Below are 12,111 nucleotides of genomic sequence, written 5' to 3' on the forward strand. Positions count from 1 at the left end.
TCAAAATATATCAAATGTCTTAAAAAGTTTATTAAAAAATAGCTAAAAGTTGTTTTAACGATGAATTCACTGCTAAAATAATCCAGGGCTCCAGACTAACTTTTTTCACTAGGAGCACAGTGGCCCCTAACTGAAAATTTTAGGGGCACAACCAGAAAATTTAGGGGCGCATACCGTAAATCAACATTCTAACAAAATCTATTAATTTCCACTGCATTACTAATAAATACTTTAATAATAGATGCAGAAATTACAATGTGCTGTTTCTTATTCAGTGTCACATTTTATTCTGCACTTTTGAAGATGCAACAACAAGGTAAACTGACAAAAGCATCGCTGTCATGACAGTATAAATAGTATAGAAAACGGATGGAAATTCATGTTGGTGACACCAAATAAGTGCAGCCAAGATGCACAACAAGCGTGTTTGAGATCACCCAGGTGAACTCAACGCTGCGCAGATCACCTGGTGTGTGACATATATTTTTGTTTTTGCTCCAACATTAACTGTCAATCATCACAAAAATATCGGGAGAAAGGGGTGGGAGCAAGGGGCAAACCTACCCGGACACAGCTGGAAATTTAGTACTGAACTGACTGAAAGCTGCCCAAAGACTACAAAACAATGCATTATGGGACATGTGTCCTGATGGTTTTTGTAGTGGAGTGATTAATTAAAATAATTTAAAATACCAATTCATTAAAAAAGGCTACATACATTACAAAATATTAAAATAATCATAAAATATATAATAACACAGATCATACTAAGGGGGAGAAGAATATTAAAACTAAATTGAATGTTAAGGACTCCAATTTCCTGTTCTCCTTCAGTCTTGCTGAAGATTCGCTTTCATCTCACAGCCCCCCCCCCCCCCCCCCTGCTCTCTCCAACGATCCAGGCGAGGCGCTGGTTCATCTCAAACACGTCTATCGTTGCATTTTCCCCAAGTGTTTTCAGTGTGTCTAAAACTAATGTTGTTTTTGCTCGAGCGTGTTTAAAGTTCAAGCCCTGTTAGCCGTCACGCATGTAGGTGTGGGACATTTATTCTCCTCAGCTGCCCCGACTCCCGCGGGACGGGAGCGGTGTGCTGCCGTAACCAAAACCTAAACCTTCCTCCGGGTCTGTGTGACCCAGAGAAAAGTTCAGCACGGACTGCATGTATTTAGAAAATTACGAGCGAATAGATACGTTCTAGAAAGGAAAGTAAGGAACTCCTTAATGTGGTCCGGGGAGGGCGCTGTCAGGTGTCCTGCTTTCAAACCCTGTCATTGTCACGCCCCCAAGAGTCATATACCCCACTGTGATTGGTTGGTCAGCTCTAGGCCCCTCCCCCTACACGCATTTTAGCCACTCACATTGACTTTCCCTATTCTTCTCACACGCAGTGGCCGCCTCACACACAGGCATCACGCGAGAGTGTACGTGCTCGCGTTTCATGAGTATGTGCGCGAGTGTGTGTGTCTGCCTGCGTGCGTGTGCGCTCGCGTCTCATTGATTATTTCATTGATCATTGACGTGCCCCTTCCACGTTTAATGTATAAAAAAATATGAAGGGTGGGGGAGGCAAATTTACTGCTCGCACATGTGCGAATGGATGTAAAATTCAGTCGCACACTCTCAAATTTTGGTCGCAAAATGCGACCAATTGCTCGCAGTCTGGAGCCCTGTAATCTGAATGATGAATTCTTAGATGTAATAGAGCACAAAATGTTTGAATAATGTTCAATTGTTTCATTAATTTTCTGGGCAAAACAATAAAAAAAGAACAGTTTTTAAAAACTGAGAAGTTTAAGGAAAATTCAAAAACGGGCAGGAATCTCCTACAAGAACATCAGAACGGTTAAAACAAGCTGAAGAATCAGAGCAGGAACGTCTGGAACTGCCGGTACATGGATTTCCTAAACTCTGCAGCAGAATCTTCGAGGACATTGGAGCATAAGCTCAGGGGCGGAGCTCGTACTCAAAGGAGCTCCTGACCTTCAGGATCACTAAAGCTTCATGAGCCTTTCTACATTCTAGTACTTTTTTTTCTTTACATTTCTTGATTTAGTCATTTAGTTGACCTGAAAATGTGGTTTATGTGCAACTTAATTTCAGTGTGAATGGCACTAGTTTTCTTTATCTGTGTGTTTTGGTCCCTTGGGGGTCTTTTGGGGGTGAAAATCTGTTTCTTTCCCTGGTTTGGGGAGGGGTCCTCTACTTAATGAAGCAGCTTGAGCTACAGAAACGCATGTGGTGCTGCGTGTGCTCACGGTGAGTGTGCCTGAGCGCTCTCCAGCTCCTCCGTGCTGGCGTAGAACTGCAGGAGGTCGTCCCGCATAGAGAGCTCGTGGCGAAGTTGTGCGATCTGCAAAACAGACGCGGATCAGCACAGCAGGTGTTGGCCGACGGTCATTCTGCTTTTTCATCTCTCTTACCTCTTCTTTCGCCACCTCCAGCTGCTCGTCCAGCATTTCATTTCGTGCCGTCAGCTCTTGATTCTGCTTCAGGAGTGACTGACCGATCCGAGCAGCAAGCTCCAGATCTCGCTCTTTCTGCATCATCAGGAAAAGAGACGTGAGACTGTTGTCTTCTACAGCAAGCTGGGGGTGTGTGTGTGACCTCTCACCTCCTCCAGCAGGTGGGTGACCGCTTTGATGTCATGGTACGTCTTGGTGACCTGCCCCACTCTATCGGAGCACAGCACTGGGGGAGGGGGGGATAGACAGGGCAGAAAGGATGAATGAAGTGACGGGGAAGGAAACGATAAGCAGGCTGCTAATTGGCTTGGATATTTTTGACAGATCTCTTCTTCTAATCCTTTTCATCCCAAACAGCTGCTGAACCAGCGCCCACAGCTCGGATGTAAACACAGCAGAGTCGCTATTGACAGTCTAATCAAACCTGAGAGCTCAGACTGCTGAAGCTGGTCTCTGAAGACCAGGAACTACAAGAACCAGAGCTGATGCTGTTCCTAAAACTTTCAAGGTTTTTGTTTGAAGCTCCATTTTTTGAAGAGAATGAGTACCAGCTAAAAAGTTATGAGAAAAGCCTACTAATAACAACAGCATGAGCTGCAAAACCTAAATGACGGTAAATGAATTGAGCTCATTTGTTGGTTAAAAAAATTTAAAAAACAGCAGGAGAAGCTGCTGAAACTTCTCTGTTAGATTTTTTTAAAATCAATAAAGGGTTAAGAGAGATAATAAAGTGAATGTTTTGCAAAAAATATCTCAAAAACAACTAAAGATGGTCTTAAAAGACATTTAAAAATGGTAAAGAGATGTGCTTTAATATGCTGTTCAGAAGCAGAAGAGTCTTTGTCAGCGTCCCACATCTCCAGCATCTTCTCAAAGTCCACCTGCTGCTCCTCGGAAGTCCTGCTTCTGTCGTGGAGAAGTCCCTCCTCTTTCTGCTGAGGGACCAAAAGGATCCTGATCCTCTTAGCCTGATCCCTTTTAGCCCAGATAAGACACTAGCCAAGACCTCGTTCTTCTGGACACCAGAATGGCTCAGAGGGGGGCCAGACTTTGTTTCCATATGCTTTGTTTGTGTCTGCCTAAAGGTTTCCGTGGTGAAAAGGGTCAGAGTATTTCCGTTCAGTCAGTTGCTAAAGATAATGACATGTCAGACTGCTTTGGACCCTCTCCTCACTCATAAACCCAAAGTCACATGAAGGAGCTCATCCAGAAAACCACCTCCACAGTTTTTAGCAGATCTAAAAAAACTGAAAATTTCAGTAAAGATTTCAGGATGAGTGGCAGAAAAACTGGTCTGAGAGACAATATCGCCTCCTTTTATCATATTTTTATTTATACAAACTTGGATAACGTTTATTTTCTTGTTGGTTGAGGCTCAGAATGAAAGACATTTTTAATGCCAGCTGCAGGCATCTGAACTGAAGAACTTCCTGCTCTTTACTTTCTGTTATTTCCTGGACGGAGATCCTTCAGATCAGATCAGATCTGTAGGGATCAACTCTGCCTGCTTAAAAATTGGTTCCAAGAGCTCACATCATTAATGTCTAAATCAAGAAGCCCTGACAGACGGTGTTTAGAGTTTAACAAGATAACTGATCTGAAAGGCATGAAAGGTCTAGAAGAGCCTGAACGGGTCTGAAATGATCCAAAACAGTCTGAGATGGTCTGAGATGTTCTGAAAGACCCTGAACGGGTCTGAAACAGTCTGAGATGGTATAAAATGCATGAAAGAGCCAGAAAGGGTCTGAAATGATTTAAAACTGTCTGAGACAGTCTGAAGTGGTCTGAAAGAGTTTGAAAGTGTGTGAAATGGTCTGAAAGATCCTGAAAGAGTTTGAAAAAGTCTAAAATTGTCTGAGACCAAAAAGATCTGAAATAGTCTGGGACTCTCGGATAAGATCATCCACTTAAAGTCAGGCAAAATTTTAAAAAGCTCTGTACACTGTACAACCGGAAGAAGCTCTGTTTACCACTGAAAGTCACGTGGTACTACAACAAAAAACTACCCAAAGATGGCATATGCATAATCAATAGGGATGAACCAGAGGAGTTCCTCCTAAATGATGCAGTTTGCTGATCTGCTCAACGGTCCAGCCACACCAGTTCTATAAATTACACGACAGTAATCAGATGCTGCTCATCAGTCCTCAGAGTGTCTGCAGGTTTACGGAGCTAAAACCAGAAGGTCTGTTGGCAGAGTCACACACACCGAGAGGCAGTTCAGGTAGTGAGGGAAAAACACCTGAGCACCTCCACCACCAAAGTGAAGCCCCCCCCCCCCCCCCCCCCCCCCCCCATAGGAGAAGCCTGCTCTGCAGAGATCAGGAAGTTTCAGGGTCTGGCTGAAGATAAATCTTGGCAGGAACTGTGAACTCTTAACCTACAGCTCCTCTGTGGATTAACCTCTCAGACTTATGACGTCTGTTTTTGGTGGCCCCACCTGGAGCATGACAAGCTGTTAGGTGGGGGTGTCGTCTAAGATATTTAGAAAAACATTCTGAAAAGAGACTTTTCAGCTGAGTTTCTCTACACAGCAGTCACATTCCCACAGGAAGACTCCTGAAAGCTGGAGCTGTGATCTCCTTCATCATCTGGATGCAGATGTGACGATTGTTCTGGATTCTAACTGACCTGAAGCAAATGATGGTTTCTCACATGGACTTTAAATTCCACTTGAAATACATCAGAATCACAACAGTTTATGAAAAAAGTCAAAAATGTTGTTTTCCTGATTTTAAATATTTCTGATGAAGCCTGAAGACGAAGCAGAGACGGTAGGAACTGCGCAGAGCTGCGTGGAGCTGCGCAGGTGGTTAGACTCTGTGACCTTCAACCACAATCAACCTGAACACCTTGAAACTGGAAGACAGAGAGAAGCCTTAACGTACACAGGTGCACCCCCCTCTCAGTGAGTCTTCAGAATGCCCGCTGCACGCCCCCCATCACACATACCGCTGCATCTCACCTTGGGTCACCTCCCTGCAAAGGTTGTCCTTGTTGTTGTTGTTATTATTGCTGTTTTTGTTATTGAGACATTTCGCCTCGTCCACAGTTTCTTCAGCAAAACTGGAGATGCTCCTCTCATCCTCGTCCTCCTCAGACGCCGAGGAGCTCCACACCTCCATCCTGACTCCAGAGAAAGGCACCCCGTTTGAATTGGGGGGGTGGGAGGCGGTCTGCGGATGCTACGGAGAGCCGGCGCTGCAGGAATGCAGCATGTTTCTGCTGAAGCAGCCTGTGCTGGTCTGCGTGTGTGCGTCACTGTCTGACATATAATCCCTCCATCTGTCGTCACGCCCGCCTCCCTTCACCTGGCCACGCTGGACTACCGGGTAAGAAAAGCAGGAGGAGGAGGAGGAGGAAGGTGAAGAAGGAAGCCACGTGTTAACCCAGAGATCCAAAAGCCAGTTTGATTTTCTGGTCGCTGGGAGATGATGGAAATGTCCCTGTAAGTGCAGACATCAGTCAGAGTGGGATGCAGCTGAACAGGAGGCTGCAGAAAGCCCCCTCCACCCCCCTGCGAAGGCTAAAAGATGGTATGCTCCACTAATGTGTTGGGCTGCTCCACAAGCAACAGACGCAGGAGGTTCCAACACTGCAGACAGAGCTGATGGAGGCTTCCAGTTCACACAGAACCCTCCAGCAGCCTGAATGATTCACACCAAAGCAACCAGCCGTCCTCCCTACTCACTGATTTGACAGCCGTCTTTTTATTAAATAGCACAGTCTGGAGGAAAAAAGATATTTTTTTAAAAGGTTCAAACAGTTTGAATGTTTGCTCTTTCAGCAGGAATACAGACGCAGGAGAGTCTTCCTATCAAATATTTAACATCCTCATGAATTTTTCGGCAGGCCAAAGACGCCAGACACAACTTTCCCATCTGTAGGGTCTCCTTTCACCGTTTCGCATTTTCTGCTCCTGAAGGACAGAGCCGCTCGTCGGTGAGCGGCGTGGATGAAGTCAGAATGCTCTGGTTTGTGATTTAACCTGAGATGTGAGGTCCACAAGTTTGGATCCAAAAGAAACAGAAATGATATTCTTTGTTTGGTTACATTTGTTTATTCCTGATGTATTTTACTCTAAAAAGTGGAGAAATAAAGGATAACGACATGGATCACACATTTTCCCATGTTAAAGAAGTAACTTCCAGTTTATTCAGGGCTTTGGTGATTTCACTTCATGACATCCGGACGACCTTTGTTCTAAGGAGCCGCTGTGCCGTCACGGCGAAGCCCGCGGACCTTCAGATTAACCTGCTCAGGACTCCAGCACACAAAAGGCTAATTGGCTTGATGACATCTGACATCATTGTCTTACAAAAGAGGCTTTTGTGTGGCTGTCTGTTGGGGGGGGCTCCAAATTAAAGTTATAAATAAAAGGAGGAACTTCCTGTCTGCCTTTGACAACACTAGAAATGAATTCTGTTAATCTGAAAGACGTCAACGTGTGTTATCACAGGGTTCTGCACCATGTTGGAACAACAAACCATGAGGGATGAAAAAATAAAGACCTTCCTGTTTAGAGATGAAGAAGACCACCAAGAAAAACCCTGCATAGAGGACAGGACGAAAAAGCTCCAGCAAAATCGTTTTAGTTGCAGGAATTTTCTCTTTTTTAAGTTCAGGTTCAGATGATCTTCTGAACAGCAGAGTCTCCACAGTTTAATCATCAACTCCAACACTTCAGTCATTCCATTGTGATAAAAAAGACACACGAGGAGCATCTTCTGCTGCAGGAAACGCACATGAAAGTCCAACACAAGTCTGCAACACAAGACAACTTCTACCTGTAACCAACAGGGTTTTTGCACTTCTGTGCTTATTTGCAGCCCCTCCTTCTGTGACCGTGAAGGCTTTTTTCCCCACATTCTGTCCTTTGACTCCATTAAACGTTTCTCTTGAGTCTTTCAAATCCCACAAGTCAACAGAAACATATTAACATATTACTTTTTTCAATAAATGAGCTCATTTCGAACGTGAAGCTGCTGCAGGTGTAAGAACAGTTGGACACGGTTACCATGGTTACCATGGTGCAGCACTTCCCCTTGTTCACTGAACAGTCTGAGGACGTTTGGGCGACGTGGAGGTTCTAACCCTCTGGGTTGAATACAGATTTACGTCCTACGCATGAAACGGCATGACCCCATGACCCCATGAATGAACTGGGAGAAACATCCAGTAGCTCCTCATGAATTCCTTCTCTTCCATCTGACTTTGACCCAGATCTACTCATGGACCCCTGACAGTGGAGTTCTCCTAAATAACCTGCTTTTTCAACAATGCCATCCCCCCAAGACCTGTAGCAGAGTCCCATTTGAATGAGCTCCCATGGAGTTTATTATTCTCCTGAAATCATCCAGACGTTTCTGGATTCTTCAGCAAAGCCTGAGTGTTAGCATGAACTAACACTCAGCAGCTTGAGGGAACTCACAGAAGTACTTGAGCGTCTCTTGGATCTGCTCGTGGGTGAGTCCCAGGACGACCTGCGGCGGCAGCAGGGGGGTGTGCAGCCAGTCCTCACTGTCATATCCAAACACACTGTCTGCTCGGAGAGTGTAGTTGGGCTGACCTTCTGATAAGAGGCTGACGATCTCCAGCTCTGGCAGGTCAGAGCAAAGGTCTAGGAAGGTGGGGGGTAATCACAACGCACAAAGGGGGGGGGACACAGTAAAAGTTGCAGTTAGAATGCTGTAAAGCACTGCCCTCTGCTGGTTACCTTACGCTCCTACAGAGTCATTTACCGGTTAGTGTGGACGCGTCATGGTGGGACTGCTGTCCCGCGTCACTCAGGTCCCCCACTGAGCCATGCTGAAGGGGCTGCAGGTCCACATCCAGGGCCGCCAGTGACTCCCGCTGCCCCTCACCGAGGGAGGAGGCTGACTGGGGGTCCAGATGGGCCCGTTTGTGCAGGGAGGGAGCAGAAAACCAGGCTAGAAGATGGAGAGAGTGCAGGGTGCAGTGGAGGGTTCAGGGCGAAGATCCACTCAGATGTGAGTGTCCTCCGAATGCTCCAAGGGGGAACAAATGTGTGCGGGGCATTGGACTCTCACAGCTCCTGCAGGGGGGGTTGGAGCAAAACACACAAAGGTCACCAAAATTCAGCAGCACATAAGTCAGTTAAATTCATTTCTAAACTTTACTTTTTGCTCACTTCTTCAGTGAAACACTCAGTAATCCGCTATAGAAACTGAGAAAATGAGCCAGAACCGACACGAACCGGGATTCCTTTTAAAGCCATTTCTCAGAGCCTGAAGCAGCAGCAAACCAGCAGCATCCAGTAACCAACAATTCATAAAGACTATTTCTAAGGGAGCTTTCTTCCAAAAACAAAGCACTTTTTTAAATTCAACAGGATGCAGAAACCCTGAAGTGGATCAAACAGAAAAAACAAAATTATGATAACAAAAAATCTCAAATAAAACATAATGAATAACTGCAGCTCATAGCAGCAAACACAGAGTCAAGTTGTTCATAAATTAATCATGTAAAAATTACGATACTAAATTAAAAAAACAAGCAGTGAAATATAGCAACAATATTAATATCAGAATGTAATCAATTCAACAATCAATATAAAAGTTAAATCCAGGTCATTTGAAAAACCTCCAGATTTAATTAAAAGCATTTAAACATTTCCAAAGCTGAAATGCTTCAAATCTGCTGAAAGTCAGGGGCTCCCTGAACGTTAGCTCCATGAATCCCTTTTGTTTGAAGAAAAGGATTCAGATGAAGATCCTAAAGTTTAGGAGATGAGTCACTCAGAGTTCTGTTGTTGGATGGATTACTGCGTTTTAGTCAGACGTGTTCGTCATCTGAAAGCTTGTCTGAATTCCAGAAATACTGAAGAATGAATCCTCTTCAGATTTGGAGCTGGTAAAGTAGTGTTCCTGATCGGAGCCTCATTTTGGCTTTCTTTGGCCCTTCTAGTGGATCAAAGTCTCCTCTATCAGAGCTGCACATAGATGAGGTTCCTCGGACAAGGATACATTTTTTATGTCATTTAAAGCCACGTATTAAAATGCTAAAATGATGTGCTCTGAGGTAACCCCACCTGAAAGTGGAGATAAACGCTGCTGAAACATCTGCAGACTGAAGCCTGAAAGGTGTCTTCACCTCTGCGTCACGGCTGAAAGAGCCACCAGGAGCTCGGCCTGGCCTCCCCCTCCTGACAAAAGGATACTTGATACCAGGCTCCTGTTATTGCAGTGAATAAAGCATGCTGAGAGGGTGAGGTGGGGGTGGCACAGGCCTGATAAAGCAACAGAGCAAAGCTCCCAGGGTGGTGGGGGGCAGCAATCATACCTGTGTGTTTGCCGTCCTGACAGACCTGCGACTAACTATCTTTACAGGTGTCTCCACCTACGGCAGCTGACACCCCCGACCCATGCAGTCTATCCAATCTGCTGAGTGTGTTTTTGGTTTCTGGCCAGGAACCCAGGAACAGCTCTGTGCACTCACAGACCTTTGCACCCCGATCAGGAGGTGAGCACCTCCACCGCACTGACGGAATCAAACATTACTTCACAACAATCAAAGCAGTGGCAGCAGAGGGGTCTGCTGCTCTTTTCCCCACCTGTTTCTGAAAGGAAAAAACATCCTGAACATCCTCTGAGGACATGGTGGAGCGGCAGGCAACATCACAATACAGTAACCCAACACGCAGAGGCGAAACAGAAGCGGAGCAGAGGCAAAATCGAGACGGAGCAAAGGCGGCGCAGGGACAGAGCAGAAGCGGATCAGAGGCAGAACTGAGGCTGCCACTGTTCCAGGCTTAGGTCGAATCATAACTGAAATTTCTGCTTTGACCTTGAAGCCTGGGCTCAACATTCAGACAGCTGCTGGGAGGGGCAGGTGGCTGTGAAGACATATACATCTGCGGGCAGGAGGAAACTGAGAAAATTCTTAATCCCCCACCAAACAGAAAACTTGTACTTTGTTTTAAAAATGATCAGTAATCTGGAAATTAAAAGTTGATTTATTTTTGGAGCAAACCTCAGACCAAAATAATGAAGAACAGCTTCATCGGGTCCAAAATAAAAGAGTCCAGTAACTGTGACTGTCAACTGTGCAAAGTGAATGTCAGCCAATCACAGACGACAGAGGAGTGAGTCTCTGCCGTCAGGTTTAGCATCAGTTAGATCAGTGTTTTTCAACCTTTTTTGAGCCTCGGCACACTTTAACCTTGACAAAAATCCCGCGGCACACCAGCATCCAAAAATTAAAAAAAAAGGAGAAACTCATAGTCTGTATTGATCTACAGCCCCTCCACAATCTCTCATGCATTTTTGGGATAATTGTGGCAGAAAAGACTGGAAGCTGCAGCTGTTTTTGTAATAAAAGATGTAATAAAAGTTAAGTTAGAAGTTTTAAAAACCGTTTGATGTATGTTCATTGTGGTTTAAAGACGTTTAACAAGGAAGACTCATTGTGCGCTGAAACGCTGTCACTTTAACCCAATGCATCATGGGAGGCGTAGTCCAAACAGCCGCCGAATGCAAACAGCTACACCGCAAAAGACGACCTTTAGCTGGTATTATTTTTGTAACTGAGCGACTTTATGAGCAGAATCGGAACAAGGAAGTGAAGACTTTAACCGCTTCTGATTGGTCAGATTGATGACATGTGATTAAGCCTCCAAGAATGATTGGTGGAGACAGTTAAAGGGGCAGGACTTTTCTGAAAATAGCTGACGGTACGGCTAAATCGCGGTACCGTCATTCTTATCAAAATGTCTTTTATTTCATCAAATAAACACAAAAAAAAATATTTTATGATCTTTCATATTCCTAACTTCTCAGTGTTTTATCAGGGTCTGTTTGGATGAACACAGAGCTGATATCCTGGAGACGGTAAATGTTTTTAGATCAGTTAATGAGGGCAATTTCCCACGGCACACCTGATCATCTCCCACAACACCGGTTGAAAAACACTGAGTTAGAGATTTCCCTCGAACAAACTAAAAAGAAACAGCCGCTTAAAAAGACTCCTCAATCAATAAATAAGAAAATGACTTTTGAGGAACAATAATCAGCCAAAAATGGTCCAACAAGTGCAGCCTGGTGTACTCAAGAACACTTCCGTTTACGCCAAAGCACAACAGAAGAACCCCAGAACCTCCCTGCTCCTGTCACACGCGTGTGTGAGCATGAAGGGGGGGGAGGGTAGTGTGCTCAGGCTGCGACGTAGAACGCGAAGAGCTGTAAGTGCTGCCTGGATTGCGCAACACCAGGATCTTTGGTGCCTTTAGATTCCTCAGCTCATGCTAATAATGCCAAAACATTTCCTTTTTCCTAGGGGGGGCCTGGCAAAAAATAATTGAGAAGCACTGGGCTAATAGAACTTCATACTGCTTTCCTGGATCACCAGAAAAACACTGATGTCTTCATCAGAGTCTGCAGGTTGTTAAAAAAGTTGTGAGCTGCGACTCTGCAGATAGTCCTGGTCACTGACGGACCCATCATCAATGCTTTTGATCAGGAAAGGAGCTTAAATAAATTCAGCTATTTAACCAGAAGCTACTCTGATCACCACATGATGAAATCCAAAAGAGAAAAAAAAAAAACTGCAGCTCAACAAATAAAAGTGAATTATTTGTTTTAGTGCACCGTCCTTCTTTTTACAGCTTCTTAAAATGTTTGTGTGTTCGAC

At 44.8% G+C, this 12,111-nt stretch overlaps 1 protein-coding gene across 4 annotated transcripts in view; it reads right to left on the reverse strand.

The window, feature by feature from the left end:
* hap1 (huntingtin associated protein 1) overlaps positions 1 to 12,111 on the reverse strand; it is a 32,273-nt gene that overhangs the window by 7,986 nt on the left and 12,176 nt on the right. For 2 of the 4 annotated variants that reach the window (XM_023954820.2, XM_078943973.1), the window contains exons 2-6: positions 8,205 to 8,518; positions 7,895 to 8,083; positions 2,613 to 2,689; positions 2,422 to 2,538; positions 2,257 to 2,351 (exon numbers count right to left, since the gene is read on the reverse strand). In XM_023954820.2, the coding sequence (XP_023810588.2) occupies positions 2,257 to 2,351; positions 2,422 to 2,457 (131 nt within the window). In that variant the 5' untranslated portion in view covers positions 2,458 to 2,538; positions 2,613 to 2,689; positions 7,895 to 8,083; positions 8,205 to 8,518. Of the gene's footprint in view, positions 1 to 2,256; positions 2,352 to 2,421; positions 2,539 to 2,612; positions 2,690 to 5,428; positions 5,727 to 7,894; positions 8,084 to 8,204; positions 8,519 to 12,111 lie in introns of those variants that run through there. The other 2 variants (XM_078943974.1, XM_078943972.1) reach the window with 2 other exon arrangements.

This window comes from Oryzias latipes, assembly GCF_053564925.1.
Source record: "Oryzias latipes strain Hd-rR chromosome 1 unlocalized genomic scaffold, Olatipes_Hd-rR_3.1 chr1_Y_2".
NCBI lineage: Eukaryota > Metazoa > Chordata > Actinopteri > Beloniformes > Adrianichthyidae > Oryzias > Oryzias latipes.